We start from the raw sequence: 21,492 nt of genomic DNA, 5'->3' as shown, positions 1-21,492 counted from the left end.
TTATTCAAGACAACTGCTAGTCAGGAATTTTGATTGACAGTTAAACTTTACCATGATTTGGAAAGGAACGGTTGTGAATTTCAAGTGTCCAGAGTGGATTGAACTGGATATTTACTCTGATTGTTTTATGTAAAATGGAGAGAGTGGTAACAGCAATAGGCCCAGCATATGCGACGCAGGAGAAGACTGTCCCATTTAGTGGTCTTATGTACACAGTTGAATAACTTTTAAGCACTATGGTCAAGTTAAATTAGATTTTTATTTGTTGGATGAGGGCCAAAGTGCGGGAATGGGAATTCCATGGGGCTTTATCTTGAGATGGGATTTGCAAGAGTTTGCCAGAGATTAAACTGGGATGAACTGTGGGTGCAATCTTCTGATCTTGTTGCATCCGGCACCGATCCCACTATTCCCGGTGAATAGGAGAGCCCAAAAATGGGCTTCGCGCCAGGCACTGAACAGATTGTGATGCTGCCGACTTGCAGCGCATGACGCGATCTGGATCACACCAGCATTTGCACTGTGCAACAAAGGAATATTCTGCAGGGAGAGGGATAAATTTGAAAGAGCATTTCAGATATAGACAGAGAGAAATGAAGCTTTGTGGATTGATCATTCTGGATGAAATTTAAGGGTGGTATTATTATTTTTTTCCCTCCAATTTAGAGTACCCAATTCATTTTTTTCAATTAAGCGGCAATTTATCGTGTTCAATCACCTACCCTGCACATCTTTGGGTTGTGGGGGCGAAACCCACGCAAACACGGGGTGAATGTGCTAACTCCACACGGACAGTGACCCAGAGCCGGGATCGAACCTGGGACTTCGGCGCCTTGAGACTGCAGTGCTAACCAATTGCGCCACCGTGCTGCCCAGGGTGGTATTATTTAACCATTGTCTGAAGTTTAATAGGTTAATATGCTTTAGGAGACAAAGTGAACTTTAATTTGTGATGTTCATTACTGTTAATGGAATTGGCATAAATTTTTTTATGTGTTTAATATTAATACAAATTTTGAAAAAAAATCCATTCTATTTGGATGGCTGGCTGCCTGGAAATACCAGGCTCGTTCGAGAACACCATGGGCTGCCGCTTCTTCTTGCCTCCTGAAGTCACCCTCGGCTTGTAACATCCACACTGCCATTTATCAGTCAACAGCCTTTTCAGCTGCTAACTTCTGCATTCTCCTCAGCAGGAGAGGGATCTCGCCGTATAATTCAAGGTAAGCCAGTGTGAGTAGAAAGAAATCCAAGATAGAATAAATAGGAACATGGATGAAATCATTGCTGGGCTAAACCTTCACTTCTTGCTCAGGATTTTGATTATGAACCAGGCTGCTTACTCGTTCTTCAGTCACTCTGATATTAAAATCATCCAATATATTCTCATATTCATATGTAATGTGCTTACCTACCAAGTAACTGGCCAAACGCCAAGCATCTAATTATAAAATATTGATTTAAACCTATGAATGAAACAGTATTATGAAATAATGCATATAATTTTAATAATATTTTGATAGTGTTTCAGTTATATACACATTATTAAAAATAATGAGATCGGCAGTAGCTTGGTATGAGGACATCACATGCACAAAATGGGTTGGGAAGGAGAGATACGAGGCAATGGTGTTTTGCAATTAGGTGTTGCAGAAATGCTGCAAGTGGAGGTGGTTTTTATTTAGTCAATTCAATTTCAGCACCTTTAATAGATGCACAAAACCAACATTTGATTGGGTGTTACTGGCTGAAGTCAGTGGAATCATATTTGAGTAGGCAGCTAGTGGGATGTAGCTGGTCTGCTCTGAATTGTTGCATAACTGTAGGGCCATTCAGTCCACTCTTTATTCAACTTGAACAGGTTGCTGCAGCATTTGTGATTTCATTCTGCCACGCTTCTTCCTTTAGAACTTGATCCAAATGGAGATGGGAGAGAAAACATTGAATGAGGTATCACATCGCAGAGCTTTCCTCACTGTCTACATACATCTGGACAAACTGAGCACTTGAGGAGGAATTCAATTCTAGCCAGCACTTGCTGCATTTCCCAGTTGTTACATAGAACATAGAAAAATGCTACATGGGAACAATGCTCCATGTTCTTGATTGACGTTACTGCATGGGCACAGCAATAATGAAAATTAATCAAATACCCCTAACCTCTTCCAACAAATATAAAAACATCTGAAAAACATTTAAAAAAAACAATCAATATCTCAGCATTGTAGCAACTTACAACATACTCCAAACACCATGAAGCGCATAACACATTCCTTTGAGTGCTGCGACTTACGTAAGCAAGTTATTTTGAACGGAAAGTGCAAAAATGAATCAGTTAATTTTCTTAAAGGCAATTAGTAATAGCAGCAATTATCCTGACAACACCAGCACACACCCATCACCCCAATGACCTTGCTCCTCTCACTGACTGTTGGCCTGCACACACAGCCTGTTTCTAACAGTGAGAGAAAGGGACAGAAATTAATTTCCTGAGACTAAAATAAGCCCTACTTTCACTCTGACCTGTATGATTATGTGCTGGTGTTAGTGCTGCGGTATTTCATATAATTTATAATATCATTAATAAAAATGTCCGAAGTAGTTTTGCTAATTACAGACTCAGCACCACTGCTCCCGTCACACTGTATCCTTCTTTGTGCCCTGCCAGACAGCCGATCCTCCGCACTCCTTCAATTTCAATACCTAAAATAGTGGTTGTGTAGTTTGACAGCCGGGTGACACTCAGACAGGGCCTGGGCTGGAGCTGCTTGGATCGGGCCTGGGCTGGGCAGGAGTCGCTCCGACTGGGTCTAGGCTGGGCGGGAGTCGCTCCGACCGGGTCTGGGCTGGGTGGGAGCTGCTCCGACTGGCCCTGGGCTGGGCGGGAGTTGCTATGACAGGGCCTCGGCTGGGCGGGAGCCGCTCCTACTGGGCCTGGGCTGGGCAGGAGCCGCTCCGACCAGGCCTGGGCTGGGTGAGAGCAGCTCTGGTCGTACCTGGGCTGGGCGGGAGCCGTTCCAACTGGGCCTGGGCTAGGCGGGAGCCTCTCTGACCAGGCCTGGGCTGGGCGGTTGCCGCTCCGGCTGGGCCTGGGCTGGAACCGCTCCGACCGGGCCTGGGCAGGGCGGGGGCCGCTCCGACCGGGTCTGGGATGGGCGGGAGCCGCTCCGACTGGGCCTGGGCTGGGTGAGAACCGATCCGACCAGGCCTAGGCTGGGTGAGAGCATCTCTGACCGTGCCTGGGCTGGGCGGGAGCTGTTACAACCGGGCCTGGGCTGGGCGGGAGCACCCTAGATGGGGCCTGAGCTGGGCAGGAACCGCTCCGACTGGGCCCGGGCTGGGCGGGAGCCACTCCGACTGGGCCGGGCTGGAGCCGCTCCGACTGGGCCGGGCTGGGCGAGAGCCGCTCCAACTGGGCCGGGCTGGAGCCGCACCGACTGGCCCTAGGCTGGGCGGAGGCCGCTCTGACGAGGCCTGGGCTGGGCGAGAGCTGCTCTGACGGGGCCTGGGCTGGGTGGGAGCCGCTCCGACTGGGCCCGGGCTGGCCGGGAACCGCTCCGACCGGGCCTGGGCTGGCCGGGAGCCGCTCCGACCTGGCTTGAGCTGGCCGGGAGTCGTTCCAGCCAGGTTTGGGCTGGGCGGGAGCCGATCCTTTTGGGCCTGGGAAGGGTGGGAGCCGCTGTATTTGGGCACTGTCGCCACTCTGAAATTCAGTGCAACCTGTGGGTTGAAATGCTGTCATTGATCAGACAGTTTTACTACAGTACAGGTCCTCTGGACATGCAGCAGTGATTTTCTTTCAATTACATTCAGAAATATAACATAAAATGGAGTCACTTAATTGCAATCTGATGAATACCAGCCCCTGATAACAACTAGAAAAATAAAGTTCATCTTTGGTTTTGAGTCACGTATTGAGTGTTTAAGCTGCCCCTGACTTCTCAATCACAGCCTGTTTCTCAAAGTGTGGTATTTTGTGTGGTCCCTAGTTCTAGGATATGATGGTATTTTTGCATTTAACAGTGTTGCGTCTGTATCTAATATTTAGGAAACGCCAGACAGTGAGATCCTGTCGCTGCTGTAGTTCAGGCAACGCAGCCAAGTCAAAGGAGCGCGAATACCCATTGTGCTTCTTGCAAAAATATGTTAAAAATCGAACAGGGTTTCAGCTGCTTTATTGTGGACAGGTTTTCCTTCGGTGTACCTTACTATCCATTGTGAGCTCTGTGTCTATATTGTTCGGAGACACATCAGGATATAACAATAACAATCAATCTTATCCCCAGAAAGACACTTTGAGAAACAGGCTGCAGGTAGACTTTGGGGTGTTGAACAATGCTGGTAGAAGCTTGAGATTTTGCAGCTTCCTCTGGCTCAGTCAGCTCTATGACTGGAGGTGGTCATCAGACTCATGATCTGGTCCAGGGTCACTGAGAAAGCGTTGCACACGCTGACTGGGTGAACCGCTTTCATTTGCAGCGAATACAATTCCTTTGTCCTCTCCATCTTTATTCTGAGTGTCAGTTGATTCTTTGGAGGGAGGAGTGGCCAGGTCAATGGTGATCATTGGCATGTCGCTTGCAGGATCCCTGGGCTCGAAATACATGGTATCTGAATTAAGGGAGAAGGATAGTTAGTATGGGTATTTCACATATCAGGTGGCACTATGCATTCAGCCTCTGAAAAACTCAAACACATGTTAAATCAGATTTTGAAATTCTATTTAAATGATGCAGCACTGGTGGCCAACAGCTCGAGTCTGGAAGTCACTCAGAAGCCAGGTACAGTGGCGCAGTGGTTAGCAGTGCTGCCTCATGGCTCGGAGGACCGGAGTTCAATCCCGGCCTCGGGCCACTGTCCATGTGGAGTTTGCACATTCTCCCCTATCTGCGTGGGGCTCACCCCCACAACCCAAAGGTGAGCAGGGTAGGTGGATTGGCCACGTTAAATTGCCTTTTAATGAGAAAAAAAAGAATTGGATACTCTAAATTTATTTTTAAAAAGGGGAAAAAAAGAATCCAGTTCGTCACTACTAATGTGACTCCTTGACAATATTAGAATTTCTCAGATTCCAGCTTTGGTTCAGAGGACTCAGGAGATTGTGGGTCCAAGCTCCACTCAAGACTCTAGCATAAAGTCCAGGCTGACACTTCAGCACGGTACTGAAGGAGTGATGCGCTGCTGAAGGGTCAGCACTGAGGGAGTGCCGCGCTGCTGAAGGGTCAGCACTGAGGGAGTGACGCGCTGCTGAAGGGTCAGCACTGAGGGAGTGCCGCGCTGCTGAAGGGTCAGCACTGAGGGAGTGCCGCGTTGCTGAAGGGTCAGCACTGAGGGAGTGCCGCGCTGCTGAAGGGTCAGCACTAGGGAGTGCCCCGCTGCTGGAGGGTCAGCACTGAGGGAGTGCCGCGTTGCTGAAGGGTCAGCACTGAGGGAGTGCCACGCTGCTGAAGGGTCAGCACTGAGGGAGTGCCGCGCTGCTGAAGGGTCAGCACTGAGGGAGTGCCGCGCTGCTGAAGGGTCAGCACTGAGGGAGTGCCGCGCTGCTGAAGGGTCAGCACTGAGGGAGTGCCGCGCTGCTGAAGGGTCAGCACTGAGGGAGTGCCGCGCTGCTGAAGGGTCAGCACTGAGGGAGTGCCGCGCTGCTGAAGGGTCAGCACTGAGGGAGTGCCGCGATGCTGAAGGGTCAGCACTGAGGGAGTGCCGCGCTGCTGAAGGGTCAGCACTGAGGGAGTGCCGCGCTGCTGAAGGGTCAGCACTGAGGGAGTGCTTGGCTGTTGAAGGGTCAGCACTGAGGGAGTGCTTGGCTGTTGAAGGGTCAGCACTGAGGGAGTGCCGCGTTGCTGAAGGGTCAACACTGAGGGAGTGCCGCGCTGCTGAAGGGTCAGCACTGAGGGAGTGCCGCGTTGCTGAAGGGTCAGCGCTGAGGGAGTGCCGCGCTGCTGAAGGGTCAGCACTGAGGGAGTGCCGCGTTGCTGAAGGGTCACGCTGAGGGAGTGCCGCGCTGCTGGAGGGTCAGCGCTGAGGGAGTGCTGTGCTGCTGAAGGGTCAGCACTGAGGGAGTGCCGCGCTGCTGAAGGGTCAGCGCTGAGGGAGTGCCGTGCTGCTGAAGGGTTAGCACTGAGGGAGTGGTGCATTGCTGAAGGGTCAGCACTGAGGGAGTGCCGCGTTGCTGAAGGGTCAGCAGTGAGGGAGTGCCGCGTTGCTGAAGGGTCAGCACTGAGGGAGTGCCGCGTTGCTGAAGGGTCAGCAGTGAGGGAGTGCCGCGTTGCTGAAGAGTCAGCACTGAGGGAGTGCCGCGTTGCTGAAGGGTCAGCACTGAGGGAGTGGTGCATTGCTGAAGGGTCAGCACTGAGGGAGTGCCGCGTTGCTGAAGGGTCAGCAGTGAGGGAGTGCCACGTTGCTGAAGGGTCAGCACTGAGGGAGTGCCGCGCTGCTGAAGGGTCAGCACTGAGGGAGTGCCGCGCTGCTGAAGGGTCAGCACTGAGGGAGTGCCTGGCTGTTGAAGGGTCAGCACTGAGGGAGTGCCGCGCTGCTGAAGGGTCAGCACTGAGGGAGTGCCGCGCTGCTGAAGGGTCAGCACTGAGGGAGTGCCGCGCTGCTGAAGGGTCAGCACTGAGGGAGTGCCGCGCTGCTGAAGGGTCAGCACTGAGGGAGTGCCGCGCTGCTGAAGGGTCAGCACTGAGGGAGTGCCGCGCTGCTGAAGGGTCAGCACTGAGGGAGTGCCGCGCAGCTGAAGGGTCAGCACTGAGGGAGTGCCGCGCTGCTGAAGGGTCAGCACTGAGGGAGTGCCGCGCTGCTGAAGGGTCAGCACTGAGGGAGTGCCGCGCTGCTGAAGGGTCAGCACTGAGGGAGTGCCGCGCTGCTGAAGGGTCAGCACTGAGGGAGTGCCGCGCTGCTGAAGGGTCAGCACTGAGGGAGTGCCGCGCTGCTGAAGGGTCAGCACTGAGGGAGTGCCGCGCTGCTGAAGGGTCAGCACCGAGGGAGTGCCGCGCTGCTGAAGGGTCAGCACTGAGGGAGTGCCGCGTTACTGAAGGGTCAGCACTGAGGGAGTGCCGCGCTGCTGAAGGGTCAGCACTGAGGGAGTGCCGCGCTGCTGAAGGGTCAGCACTGAGGGAGTGCCGCGCTGCTGAAGGGTCAGCACTGAGGGAGTGCCGCGCTGCTGAAGGGTCAGCACTGAGGGAGTGCCGCGCTGCTGAATGGTCAGCACTGAGGGAGTGCCGCGCTGCTGAAGGGTCAGCACTGAGGGAGTGCCGCGCTGCTGAAGGGTCAGCACTGAGGGAGTGCCGCGTTGCTGAAGGGTCAGCACTGAGGGAGTGCCGCGCTGTTGAAGGCTCAGCACTGAGGGAGTGCCGCGCTGCTGAAGGGTCAGCACTGAGGGAGTGCCGCGCTGCTGAAGGGTCAGCACTGAGGGAGTGCCGCGCTGCTGAAGGGTCAGCACTGAGGGAGTGCCGCGCTGCTGAAGGGTCAGCACTGAGGGAGTGCCGCGCTGCTGAAGGGTCAGCACTGAGGGAGTGCCGCGCTGCTGAAGGGTCAGCACTGAGGGAGTGCCGCGCTGCTGAAGGGTCAGCACTGAGGGAGTGCCGCGCTGCTGAAGGGTCTGCACTGAGGGAGTGCCGCGCTGCTGAAGGGTCAGCACTGAGGGAGTGCTTGGCTGTTGAAGGGTCAGCACTGAGGGAGTGCTTGGCTGTTGAAGGGTCAGCACTGAGGGAGTGCCGCGTTGCTGAAGGGTCAGTACTGAGGGAGTCCCGCGCTGCTGAAGGGTCAGCACTGAGGGAGTGCCGCGTTGCTGAAGGGTCAGCGCTGAGGGAGTGCCGCGCTGCTGAAGGGTCAGCACTGAGGGAGTGCCGCGTTGCTGAAGGGTCAGCACTGAGGGAGTGCCGCGCTGCTGAAGGGTCAGCACTGAGGGAGTGCTGCGTTGCTGAAGGGTCAGCGCTGAGGGAGTGCCGCGTTGCTGAAGGGTCAGCCCTGAGGGAGTGCCGCGCTGCTGAAGGGTCAGCGCTGAGGGAGTGCCGTGCTGCTGAAGGGTCAGCACTGAGGGAGTGCCGCGCTGCTGAAGGATCAGTACTGAGGAAGTGCCGCGCTGCTGAAGGGTCAGCGCTGAGGGAGTGCCGTGCTGCTGAAGGGTTAGCACTGAGGGAGTGGTGCATTGCTGAAGGGTCAGCACTGAGGGAGTGCCGCGTTGCTGAAGGGCCAGCACTGAGGGAGTGCCGCGCTGCTGAAGGGTCAGCACTGAGGGAGTGCTGCGTTGCTGAAGGGTCAGTACTGAGGGAGTGCCGCGCTGCTGAAGGGTCAGCACTGAGGGGGTGCCGCGTTGCTGAAGGGTCAGCACAGAGGGAGTGCTGCGTTGCTGAAGGGTCAGCACAGAGGGAGTGCCGCGTTGCTGAAGGGTCAGCACAGAGGGAGTGCTGCGTTGCTGAAGGGTCAGAACTGGGGGAGTGCCGCGCTGCTGAAGGGTCAGCACTGAGGGAGTGCCACGCTGCTGAAGGGTCAGCACTGAGGGAGTGCCAGGCTGCTGAAGGGTCAGCACTGAGGGAGTGCCGCGCTGCTGAAGGGTCAGCACTGAGGGAGTGCCGCGCTGCTGAAGGGTCAGTACTGAGGGAGTGCCGCGCTGCTGAAGGGTCAGCAGAGGGAGTGCCGCGCTGCTGAAGGGTCAGCACTGAGGGAGTGCCGCGTTGCTGAAGAGTCAGCACTGAGGGAGTGCCGCGTTGCTGAAGAGTCAGCACTGAGGGAGTGCCGCGTTGCTGAAGGGTCAGCACTGAGGGAGTGCCGCGTTGCTGAAGGGTCAGCACTGAGGGGGTGCCGCGTTGCTGAAGGGTCAGCACTGAGGGAGTGCCGCGCTGCTGAAGGGTCAGCACTGAGGGAGTGCCGCGCTGCTGAATGGTCAGCACTGAGGGAATGCCGCGTTGTTGAAGGGTCAGCACTGTGGGAGTGCCTGGCTGTTGAAGGGTCAGCACTGAGGGAGTGCCACGCTGCTGAAGGGTCAGCACTGAGGGAGTGCCGCGCTGCTGAAGGGTCAGCACTGAGGGAGTGCCGCGCTGCTGAAGGGTCAGCACTGAGGGAGTGCCGCGCTGCTGAAGGGTCAGCACTGAGGGAGTGCCGCGCTGCTGAAGGGTCAGCACTGAGGGAGTGCCGCGCTGCTGAAGGGTCAGCACTGAGGGAGTGCCGCGCTGCTGAAGGGTCAGCACTGAGGGAGTGCCGCGCTGCTGAAGGGTCAGCACTGAGGGAGTGCCGCGCTGCTGAAGGGTCAGCACTGAGGGAGTGCCGCGTTGCTGAAGAGACAGCACTGAGGGAGTGCCGCGCTGTTGAAGGGTCAGCACTGAGGGAGTGCCGCGCTGCTGAAGGGTCAGCACTGAGGGAGTGCCGCGCTGCTGAAGGGTCAGCACTGAGGGAGTGCCGCGCTGCTGAAGGGTCAGCACTGAGGGAGTGCTTGGCTGTTGAAGGGTCAGCACTGAGGGAGTGCTTGGCTGTTGAAGGGTCAGCACTGAGGGAGTGCCGCGCTGCTGAAGGGTCAGCACTGAGGGAGTGCCGCGCTGCTGAAGGGTCAGCACTGAGGGAGTGCCGCGCTGCTGAAGGGTCAGCACTGAGGGAGTGCCGCGCTGCTGAAGGGTCAGCACTGAGGGAGTGCTGCGCTGCTGAAGGGTCAGCACTGAGGGAGTGCTTGGCTGTTGAAGGGTCAGCACTGAGGGAGTGCTGCGTTGCTGAAGGGTCAGCACTGGGGGAGTGCCGCGCTGCTGAAGGGTCAGCACTGAGGGAGTGCCGCGCTGCTGAAGGGTCAGCACTGAGGGAGAGCCGCGCTGCTGAAGGGTCAGCACTGAGGGAGTGCCGCGCTGCTTAAGGGTCAGCACTGAGGGAGTGCCGCGCTGCTGAAGGGTCAGTACTGAGGGAGTGCCGCGCTGCTGAAGGGTCAGCAGAGGGAGTGCCGCGCTGCTGAAGGGTCAGCACTGAGGGAGTGCCGCGTTGCTGAAGAGTCAGCACTGAGGGAGTGCCTGGCTGTTGAAGGGTCAGCACTGAGGGAGTGCCGCGCTGCTTAAGGGTCAGCACTGAGGGAGTGCCGTGCTGCTGAAGGGTCAGTACTGAGGGAGTGCCGCGCTGCTGAAGGGTCAGCAGAGGGAGTGCCGCGCTGCTGAAGGGTCAGCACTGAGGGAGTGCCGCGCTGCTGAAGGGTCAGCACTGAGGGAGTGCCGCGTTGCTGAAGAGTCAGCACTGAGGGAGTGCCGCGTTGCTGAAGGGTCAGCACTGAGGGAGTGCCGCGTTGCTGAAGGGTCAGCACTGAGGGAGTGCCGCGTTGCTGAAGGGTCAGCACTGAGGGAGTGCCGCGCTGCTGAAGGGTCAGCACTGAGGGAGTGCCGCGTTGTTGAAGGGTCAGCACTGAGGGAGTGCCTGGCTGTTGAAGGGTCAGCACTGAGGGAGTGCCGCGCTGCTGAAGGGTCAGCACTGAGGGAGTGCCGCGCTGCTGAAGGGTCAGCACTGAGGGAGTGCCGCGCTGCTGAAGGGTCAGCACTGAGGGAGTGCCGCGCTGCTGAAGGGTCAGCACTGAGGGAGTGCCGCGCTGCTGAAGGGTCAGCACTGAGGGAGTGCCGCGCTGCTGAAGGGTCAGCACTGAGGGAGTGCCACGCTGCTGAAGGGTCAGCACTGAGGGAGTGCCGCGCTGCTGAAGGGTCAGCACTGAGGGAGTGCCGCGCTGCTGAAGGGTCAGCACTGAGGGAGTGCCGCGTTGCTGAAGGGTCAGCACTGAGGGAGTGCCGCGCTGCTGAAGGGTCAGCACTGAGGGAGTGCCGCGCTGCTGAAGGGTCAGCACTGAGGGAGTGCCGCGCTGCTGAAGGGTCAGCACTGAGGGAGTGCCGCGCTGCTGAAGGGTCAGCACTGAGGGAGTGCCGCGCTGCTGAAGGGTCAGCACTGAGGGAGTGCTGCGCTGCTGAAGGGTCAGCACTGAGGGAGTGCTTGGCTGTTGAAGTGTCAGCACTGAGGGAGTGCCGCGGTGCTGAAGGGTCAGCACTGAGGGAGTGCGGCGCTGCTGAAGGGTCAGCACTGAGTGAGTGCCGCGCTGCTGAAGGGTCAGCACTGAGGGAGTGCCGCGTTGCTGAAGGGTCAGCGCTGAGGGAGTGCCGCGCTGCTGAAGGGTCAGCGCTGAGGGAGTGCCGTGCTGCTGAAGGGTCAGCACTGAGGGAGTGCCGCGCTGCTGAAGGGTCAGTACTGAGGGAGTGCCGCGCTGCTGAAGGGTCAGCGCTGAGGGAGTGCCGTGCTGCTGAAGGGTTAGCACTGAGGGAGTGGTGCATTGCTGAAGAGTCAGCACTGAGGGAGTGCCGCGCTGCTGAAGGGTCAGCACTGAGGGAGTGCCGCGCTGCTGAAGGGTCAGCACTGAGGGAGTGGTGCGTTGCTGAAGGGTCAGCACTGAGGGAGTGCCGCGCTGCTGAAGAGTCAGCACTGAGGGAGTGCCGCGTTGCTGAAGGGTCAGCACTGAGGGAGTACCGCGCTGCTGAAGGGTCAGCACTGAGGGAGTGCCGCGCTGCTGAAGGGTCAGCACTGAGGGAGTGCTGCGCTGCTGAAGGGTCAGCACTGAGGGAGTGCTTGGCTGTTGAAGTGTCAGCACTGAGGGAGTGCCGCGTTGCTGAAGGGTCAGCACTGAGGGAGTGCCGCGCTTCTGAAGGGTCAGCACGGAGGGAGTGCCGCGCTGCTGAGGGGTCAGCACGGAGGGAGTGCCGCGTTGCTGAAGGGTCAGCACTGAGGGAGTGCCGCGCTGCTGAAGGGTCAGCACTGAGGGAGTGCCGCGCTGCTGAAGGGTCAGCACTGAGGGAGTGCCGCGTTGCTGAAGGGTCAGCGCTGAGGGAGTGCCGCGCTGCTGAAGGGTCAGCGCTGAGGGAGTGCCGTGCTGCTGAAGGGTCAGCACTGAGGGAGTGCCACGCTGCTGAAGGGTCAGTACTGAGGGAGTGCCGCGCTGCTGAAGGGTCAGCGCTGAGGGAGTGCCGTGCTGCTGAAGGGTTAGCACTGAGGGAGTGGTGCATTGCTGAAGGGTCAGCACTGAGGGAGTGCCACGTTGCTGAAGGGTCAGCACTGAGGGAGTGCCGCGCTGCTGAAGGGTCAGCACTGAGGGAGTGGTGCTTGCTGAAGGGTCAGCACTGAGGGAGTGCCGCGTTGCTGAAGGGTCAGCGCTGAGGGAGTGCCGCGCTGCTGAAGGGTCAGCGCTGAGGGAGTGCTGCGCTGCTGAAGGGTCTGCGCTGAGGGAGTGCCGCGTTGCTGAAGGGTCAGCACTGAGGGAGTGCCGCGTTGCTGAAGGGTCAGCACTGAGGGAGTGCCGCGCTGCTGAAGGGTCAGCACTGAGGGAGTGCCGCGTTGCTGAAGGGTCAGCACTGAGGGAGTGCCGCGCTGCTGAAGGGTCAGCACCGAGGGAGTGCCGCGCTGCTGAAGGGTCAGCACCGAGGGAGTGCCGCGCTGCTGAAGGGTCAGCACTGAGGGAGTGCTGCGCTGCTGAAGGGTCAGCACTGAGGGAGTGCCGTGCTGCTGAAGGGTCAGCGCTGAGGGAGTGCCGCGCTGCTGAAGGGTCGGCGCTGAGGGAGTGCCGCGCTGCTGAAGGGTCAGCACTGAGGGAGTGCCGCGTTGCTGAAGGGTCAGCACTGAGGGAGTGCCACGTTGCTGAAGGGTCAGCGCTGAGGGAGTGCCGCGCTGCTGAAGGGTCAGCGCTGAGGGAGTGCCGCGTTGCTGAAGGGTCGGCGCTGAGGGAGTGCTGCGCTGCTGAAGGGTCAGCGCTGAGGGAGTGCTTGGCTGTTGAAGGGTCAGCGCTGAGGGAGTGCCGCGTTGCTGAAGGGTCAGCACTGAGGGAGTGCCACGTTGCTGAAGGGTCAGCGCTGAGGGAGTGCCGCGCTGCTGAAGGGTCAGCGCTGAGGGAGTGCCGCGCTGCTGAAGGGTCAGCGCTGAGGGAGTGCCGCGCTGCTGAAGGGTCAGCGCTGAGGGAGTGCCGCGCTGCTGAAGGGTCAGCGCTGAGGGAGTGCCGCGCTGCTGAAGGGTCAGCACTGAGGGAGTGCCGCGCTGCTGAAGGGTCAGCACTGAGGGAGTGCCGCGCTGCTGAAGGGTCAGCACTGAGGGAGTGCCGCGTTGCTGAAGGGTCAGCAGTGAGGGAGTGCCGCGTTGCTGAAGGGTCAGCACTGAGGGAGTGCCGCGTTGCTGAAGGGTCAGCAGTGAGGGAGTGCCGTGTTGCTGAAGGGTCAGCACTGAGGGAGTGCTGCGTTGCTGAAGGGTCAGCACTGAGGGAGTGCCGCGTTGCTGAAGGGTCAGCACTGAGGGAGTGCCGCGTTGCTGAAGGGTCAGCAGTGAGGGAGTGCCGCGCTGCTGAAGGGTCAGCACTGAGGGAGTGCCGCGCTGCTGAAGGGTCAGCACTGAGGGAGTGCCGCGCTGCTGAAGGGTCAGCACTGAGGGAGTGCCGCGCTGCTGAAGGGTCAGCGCTGAGGGAGTGCCACGTTGCTGAAGGGTCAGCACTGAGGGAGTGCCACGTTGCTGAAGGTTCAGCGCTGAGGGAGTGCCACGTTGCTGAAGGGTCAGCACTGAGGGAGTGCCTGGCTGTTGAAGAGTCAGTGCTGAGGGAGTGCCACGTTGCTGAAGGGTCAGCGCTGAGGGAGTGCCACGTTGCTGAAGGGTCAGCACTGAGGGAGTGGTGCGCCCTTTTGGATGAGACATTAAATTGGTGTCCCATCTGCCCTCTCAAGTGGATGTAAAAGATTCTATGGCACTACTTAAAAAGAAGAAGGGGAGCTTTCTCTGAAGTCATGCCCAATATCTATCCCTTAAACAACATAACTAAAACAGTTTATTGAGTCATTTATCTCACCGTTGGGAATTTTGTTGTGCATAAATTGACTGCGATTTGCCCAGTAAATACATTTCAAAAATATTTTCTGGCTGTAAGGTTATTTAAGACATCCAGAAGACATCAAGACTCTATATAAAGCTTAGTTTGCTTTATAGAATGCAATAGAATCCCTACAGTGGAGACAGAGACCATTTGGCCCATTGAGTCTGCACCAACCCTCTGAAAGAGCACCCTACCCAGGCCCACTCCCACACTCTGTCTCCGTAAACCCACCGACGGGTAATTTCGCATGGCCAGTTCACCGAGCCTGCAAATGGACTGTGGGAGGATTCCAGAGCACCCGAAGTAAACCCAAACAGGGAGAATGTGTAAACTCCATTCAGACAGTCACTCAAGGTCAGATTCGAACCCTGTGATGCAGCAGTGCCAACCACTGTACCACCAAGAAATTAAATTAAATTTTCACCATCTGCCGTGGTGGGATTTGAACCCGGGTCAACAGAGGATTACTAGTCCAGTGCCAATATCACTCTACCAACGTCTCCCTTTAGTCTCTTCGGTGTCTCCTGTCCACATAACAAAGTCACCTAAATATTCAGCAACATGCAGCACATACAACATGGACAAGGCATGAGTTTGAACAAGTCTGGTAGATGCGACGAGTGTCGATTGGCTTGACGGTTACTGAGCTCGATCGAGGCACATGTCTGCAGTTATAAGGTTTTCAATAGAGATAACTTAAACTCATGACTATGTCTCAGGGGCCGGTAACCCACGCCACGTGGTCAGGGGTCAGTAACCCACGCCGCGTGGTCAGGGGTCGGTAACCCTCGCCGTGTGGTCAGGGGTCGGTAACCCACGGCGCGTAGTCAGTGGCCGGAAACCCACGCTGCGTAGTCAGGGGTCAGTAACCCACACCACGTAGTCAGGGGTCAGTAACCCACGCCGCGTAGACATGGGTCAGTAACCCACGCCATGTAGTCAGGGGTCAGTAACCCACACCGCGTGGTCAGGGGTCAGTAACCCACGCCGCGTAGTCAGGGGTCAGTAACCCACGACGCGTAGTCAGGGGTCAGTAACCCACGCCGCCTAGTCAGGGGTCAGTAACCCACGCCACGTAGTCAGGGGTCAGTAACCCATGCCACGTAGTCAGGGTTCGGTAACCCTCGCCGCGTGGTCAGGGGTCAGTAACCCACGGCGCGTGGTCAGGGGTCGGTAACCCACACCGCGTGGTCAGGGGTCAGTAACCCACACCGCGTGGTCAGGGGTCAGTAACCCACGGCGCGTAGTCAGTGGCCGGAAACCCACGCCGCGTGGTCAGTGGTCAGTAACCCACACCACGTAGTCAGGGGTCAGTAACCCACGCTGCGTAGTCAGGGGTCAGTAACCCACACCACGTAGTCAGGGGTCAGTAACCCACGCCGCGTAGTCAGGGGTCAGTAACCCACACCGCGTGGTCAGGGGTCAGTAACCCACGCCACGTAGTCAGGGGTCAGTAACCCTCGCCGCGTGGTCAGGGGTCAGTAACCCACGGCGCGTGGTCAGGGGTCAGTAACCCACGGCGCGTAGTCAGTGGCCGGAAACCCACGCCGCGTGGTCAGTGGTCAGTAACCCACACCACGTAGTCAGGGGTCAGTAACCCACGCTGCGTAGTCAGGGGTCAGTAACCCACACCACGTAGTCAGGGGTCAGTAACCCACGCCGCGTAGACAGGGGTCAGTAACCCACGCCATGTAGTCAGGGGTCAGTAACCCACACCGCGTGGTCAGGGGTCAGTAACCCACGCCACGTAGTCAGGGGTCAGTAACCCACGACGCGTAGTCAGGGGTCAGTAACCCACGCCACGTAGTCAGGGGTCAGTAACCCACGCCACGTAGTCAGGGGTCAGTAACCCACGCCACGTAGTCAGGGGTCAGTAACCCACGACGCGTAGTCAGGGGTCAGGAACCCACGCCACGTAGTCAGGGGTCAGTAACCCACGCCACGTAGTCAGGGGTCAGTAACCCACGACGCGTAGTCAGGGGTCAGTAACCCACGCCGCCTAGTCAGGGGTCAGTAACCCACGCCGCGTAGACAGGGGTCAGTAACCCACGCCATGTAGTCAGGGGTCAGTAACCCACACCGCGTGGTCAGGGGTCAGTAACCCACGCCGCGTAGTCAGGGGTCAGTAACCCACGCCGCCTAGTCAGGGGTCAGTAACCCACGCCGCCTAGTCAGGGGTCAGTAACCCACGCCACGTAGTCAGGGGTCAGTAACCCACGCCACGTAGTCAGGGTTCGGTAACCCTCGCCGCGTGGTCAGGGGTCAGTAACCCACGGCGCGTGGTCAGGGGTCGGTAACCCACGGCGCGTAGTCAGTGGCCGGAAACCCACGCCGCGTGGTCAGTGGTCAGTAACCCACGCTGCGTAGTCAGGGGTCAGTAACCCACACCACGTAGTCAGGGGTCAGTAACCCACGCCGCGTAGACAGGGGTCAGTAACCCACGCCATGTAGTCAGGGGTCAGTAACCCACACCGCGTGGTCAGGGGTCAGTAACCCACGCCGCGTGGTCAGGGGTCAGTAACCCACGCCGCGTGGTCAGGGGTCAGTATCCCACACCGCGTGGTCAGGGGTCAGTAACCCACGCCGCGTGGTCAGGGGTCAGTACCCCACGCGCGTCGTCAGGTGTCAGTAACCCAAGTCACGTAGTCAGGGGTCAGTAACCCACGCCGCGTGGTCAGGGGTCAGTATCCCACACCGCGTGGTCAGGGGTCAGTAAACCACGCCGCGTGGTCAGGGGTCAGTAACCCACGCCACACGGTGAGGGGTCAGTAACCCACGCCATGTGGTCAGGGGTCGGTAACCCACGGCGCGTGGTCAGGGGCCAGTAACCCACACCGCGTAGTCAGGGGTTGGGGGTCGGTAACCCAAGCCGCGTGGTCAGGGGTCAGTAACCCACGCCGCGTGGTCTGGGGTCAGTAATCCATGCCGCGTGGTCAGGGGTCAGTAACCCACGCCACGTGGTCAGGGGTCAGTGACCCACGCCGCGTGGTCAGGTGTCAGTAAACCAAGTCACGTAGTCAGGGGTCAGTAACCCACGCCACGTAGTCAGGGGCCAGTAACCCACGCCGCGTGGTCAGGGGTCAGTAACCCACGCCACGTGGTCAGGGGTCAGTAACCCACGCCACGTAGTCAGGGGCCAGTAACCCACGCCACGTGGTCTGGGGTCAGTAACCCACGCCGCGTGGTCTGGGGTCAGTAACCCACGCCGCGTGGTCAGGGGTCAGTAACCCACGCCACGTGGTCAGGGGTCAGTAACCCACGCCACGTAGTCAGGGGCCAGTAACCCACGCCGCGTGGTCTGGGGTCAGTAACCCACGCCGCGTGGTCTGGGGTCAGTAATCCATGCCGCGTGGTCAGGGGTCAGTAACCCACACCGCGTGGTCGGGGGTCAGTACCCCACACCGCGTGGTCAGAGGTCAGTAACCCACACCGCGTGGTCAGGGGTCAGTACCCACGCCGCGTAGTCAGGGGTCAGTAACCCACGCCGCGTGGTCAGGGGTCATTAACCCACACCGCGTGGTCAGGGGCCGGTAACCCACTCCGCGTAGTCAGGAACCCACGCCGCGTGGTTCGGGGTCAGTAACCCACACCGCGTGGTCAGGGGTCAGTCACCCACATCGCGTGGTCAGGGGCGTGTAACCGACACCGCGTAGTCAGGGGTTGGGTGTCGGTAACCCACGCCGCTTGGTCAGGGGTCGGTAACCCACACCGCATCGTCATGGGTCAGTAACCCACGCCGCGTAGTCAGGGGTCAGTAACCCAAGCCACGTGGTTAGGGGTCAGTAACACAAGCCACGTGGTCAGGGGTCAGTAACCCACGCCACGCGGTCAGGGGTCAGTAACCCACGCCGCGTGGTCAGGGGACAGTAACACAAGCCACGTGGTCAGGGGCCAGTAACCGACACCGCGTGGTCAGGGGTCGGTAACCCACGCCACGCGGTCAGGGGTCGGTAACCCACGCCGCGTGGTCAGGGGTCGGTAACCCACGGCGCGTGGTCAGGGGTCAGTAACCCACGCCGCGTGGTCAGGGGTCGGTAACCCACACCGCGTAGTCAGGGGTTGGGGGTCGGTACCCCACGCCGCGTGGTCAGGGGTCAGTAATCCCCCGGCGCGTGGTCAGGGGTCAGTAATCCACGGCGCGTGGTCAGGGGTCAGTATCCCACGCCGCGTGGTCAGGGGTTAGTAACCCACGGCGCGTGGTCAGGGGTCAGTAACCCACGGCGCGTGGTCAGTGGTTAGTAACCCACGGCGCGTGGTCAGGGGTTAGTAACCCACGGCGCGTGGTCAGGGGTCAGTAACCCACGGCGCGTGGTCAGGGGTTAGTACCCCACGGCGCGTGGTCAGGGTTTAGTAACCCACGGCGCGTGGTCAGGGGTCAGTATCCCACGCCGCGTGGTCAGGGGTCAGTAACCCACGCCGCGTGGTCAGGGGTCAGTAACCCACGCCGCGTGGCCAGGGGTCAGTAACCCACGCCGCGTGGTCAGGGGTCAGTAACCCACGCCACGTGGTCAGGGGTCAGTAACCCACGCCGCGTGGTCAGGGGTCAGTAACCCACGCCGCGTGGTCAGGGGTCAGTATCCCACGCCGCGTGGTCGGGTCAGTAACCCACGCCACGTGGTCAGGGGTCAGTAACCCACGCCACGTAGTCAGGGGTCAGTAACCCAGGCTGCATGGTCAGGGGTCAGTAACCCACGCCGCGTGGTCAGGGGTCAGTAACCCACGCCGCGTGGTCAGGGGTCAGTAACCCACAGCGCAGTCAGGGGTCAGTAACCCACGCCGTGCGGTCAGGGGTCAGTAACCCACGCCGCGTGGTCAGGGGTCAGTAACCCACGGCGCGTGGTCAGGGGTCAGTAACCCACGGCGCAGTCAGGGGTCAGTAACCCACACCGCGTAGTCAAGGGGTCAGTAACCCACACCGCGTAGTAAGGGGTCAGTAACCCACACCGTGTAGTCAGGGGTCAGTAACCCACACCGTGTAGTCAGGGGTCAGTAACCCACACCGCGTGGTCAGGGGTCAGTAACCCACGGCGCGTGGTCAGGGGTCGGTAACCCACGGCGCGTGGTCAGGGGTCGGTAACCCACGGCGCGTGGTCAGGGGTCAGTAACCCACGCCACGTGGTCAGGGGTCGGTAACCCACGCCGCGTAGTCAGGGGTCGGTAACCCATGGCGCTTGGTCAGGGGTCAGTAACCCACGCCGCGTAGTCAGGGGTCGGTAACCCATGGCGCTTGGTCAGGGGTCAGTAACCCACGGCATATGGTCAGGGGTCAGTAAGCCACGGCGCATAGTCAGGGGTCAGTAACCCACGGCACGTGGTCAGGGGTCAGTAACCCACGACGCGTAGTCAAGGGTCGGTAACCCAAACCGCGTAGTAAGGGGTCAGTAACCCACACCGTGTAGTCAGGGGTCAGTAACCCACACCGTGTAGTCAGGGGTCAGTAACCCACACCGCGTGGTCAGGGGTCAGTAACCCACACCGCGTGGTCAGGGGTCAGTAACCCACGGCGCGTGGTCAGGGGCCGGTAACCCACGGCGCGTGGTCAGGGGTCGGTAACCCACGGCACGTGGTCAGGGGCCAGTAACCCACGGCGCGTGGTCAGGGGTCAGTAACCCACGCCACGTGGTCATGGGTCAGTAACCCACGGCGCGTGGTCAGGGGCCAGTAACCCACGGCGCGTGGTCAGGGGTCAGTAACCCACGCCACGTGGTCATGGGTCAGTAACCCACGCCGCGTGGTCATGGGTCAGTAACCCACGCCGCGTAGTCAGGGGTCGGTAACCCATGGCGCGTGGTCAGTGGCCGGTAACCCATGCCACGCGGTCAGGGGTCAGTAATCCACACCGTGGGGTCAGGACCCACGCCGCATGGTCAGGGGACAGTAACCCACGCCGCGTAGTCAGGAGTCAGTTATCCACACCGTGTGGTCAGGACCCACGCTGCATGGTCAGGGGACAGTAACCCACGCCACGTGGTCAGGGGTCAGTAACTCATGCCGTGAGGTCAAGGTCAGTAACAGGACCTGTTTCATTACCTGACTCAATTCCAGATTTCATCCCAGGTGGCGACTCCCGGCCACTAGTCGGAACTGTCAGGAGAACAGACACCTGTAAAAATCATCCAATAAAATAGCATCAGCATTTGGAAACAAGTTACATTCAAACCATGATAACAAAAGATGGCAAAAGAATACAATCTTGCATCAGTATATATCTGTATTTGGGAGACACATCCTGCAAACAGTCAGAGCTCCCCTGGGCGAGACCTGCTTCTGATAGAATGATTATCAGGACTTCGACTTTCGGCTCCAGTGAAATCAGCTCCTCAATCACAGACGGTGTTAATTTGCTCTGTTAAGTGCACATTGCCAACATGGAGTAAATAGAGTCCTAGAAATTACAGATTTGGAATATAGATCCTGGTGTCCAGGATCACCCACACCAAACTGCTGAAGCACTGAACTGCTTGCTGGGATGTAAAATTGCCACTGATCTCTAGTTTGCTGGGTATCCAATAGAGTGCACTGTATTCAAACTACATGCCCCAACTAGCACCACTTACTTTTATCCCTGCTGAACCCTAACCCTTGTCCCATGTCAAACCACCCATCTGCCCCACAACCCCGCCCACCCCAAGTGTACAACACTGTAATCCATATTTAAATAAAGCAGAAGGTGGCTGGAGGCTTTGAGGGGTAACATGTAAAAATCATGAATGGCCACAAAAGTCACTATTTGATCTGTAGGTGTTACCCAATGAATAGGTTAAGAAATTAAAGATTCCCTTTTTTCAATCCCAGACATTTTAACGTTCTGTTCAGTCGCTGATTAAATCCTCTTTTGGATAGACTGGGAACTCCAAACTCCAGGCAGAGAGGACAGACAAATATGGAAACCTTTTTTTAAAATATGCAGGGGATGTGGGCGTCACTGGCATGGTGGTGAGCTGACTTCTTGAAATGAAATGAAATGAATGAAAATGGCTTATTGTCACAAGTAGGCTTCAATGAAGTTACTGTGAAAAGCCCCTAGTCGCCACATTCCGGCGCCTGTTCGGGGAGCCTGGTACGGGAATCAAACCGTGCTGCTGGCCTGCCTTGGTCTGCTTTAAAAGCCAGCGATTTAGCCCAGTGTGCTAAACCAGTCCATGTGGTGTTGTTCTATTCAGCACTACCCCAGACTTAATTACCAGGACCAGTGGGAAATGAGTCGAGTATTATAGAGACTGAAAGCTCAGAGTAACCAAGGCAAGTTTCATTTTTGACAATGAGGTTTCACCTACCCGTTGATCTGTACTGCGCAGCCTCTGCCTTTTTAATAACATTTGTTTCCATTGGTCCTCGTATGGATCAGCAATCAGTGTATGCCTATTGTAGGATCGAAGCTGAAATAAAAATCAAAGATTACTCACAGGGACACGCAGAATCAAGGGAGGCAATTTGCAGATCGAGTCCCTCACAACCTGCTCCTAGTAAAAGCCAATTCACAAAGGAAAGCAGACTGTATAGTGAATAATCACTACCTAACTGGGCAATGTAACTTTTGTTATGGGCCAGGGTTTAGAAAACTCCAAATGGAGCTCACCTGACCCACAACTGTTTATCGATTTTGGTTACGATGAGCACAAGGGCCTGCCTTTCAGGTGTTATTCAAC

The 21,492-nt window shown here is 58.0% G+C and overlaps 1 protein-coding gene across 1 annotated transcript in view; it reads right to left on the bottom strand.

Moving 5' to 3' along the window:
* Nucleotides 1–1,483: 1,483 nt before the first annotated feature.
* slc9a1a (solute carrier family 9 member A1a) overlaps nt 1,484–21,492 on the bottom strand; it is a 117,082-nt gene continuing 97,073 nt past the window's right edge. The window contains exons 10-12 of the mRNA XM_072500969.1: nt 21,121–21,222; nt 19,874–19,946; nt 1,484–4,611 (exon numbers count right to left, since the gene is read on the bottom strand). Of these exons, the coding sequence (XP_072357070.1) occupies nt 4,385–4,611; nt 19,874–19,946; nt 21,121–21,222 (402 nt within the window). The 3' untranslated portion in view covers nt 1,484–4,384. The remainder of the gene's footprint in view (nt 4,612–19,873; nt 19,947–21,120; nt 21,223–21,492) is intronic.

Source organism: Scyliorhinus torazame, chromosome 1 (assembly GCF_047496885.1).
Source record: "Scyliorhinus torazame isolate Kashiwa2021f chromosome 1, sScyTor2.1, whole genome shotgun sequence".
NCBI classification, from domain to species: Eukaryota; Metazoa; Chordata; class Chondrichthyes; order Carcharhiniformes; family Scyliorhinidae; genus Scyliorhinus; species Scyliorhinus torazame.
This window is presented reverse-complemented; position numbering and strand designations above follow the sequence as displayed.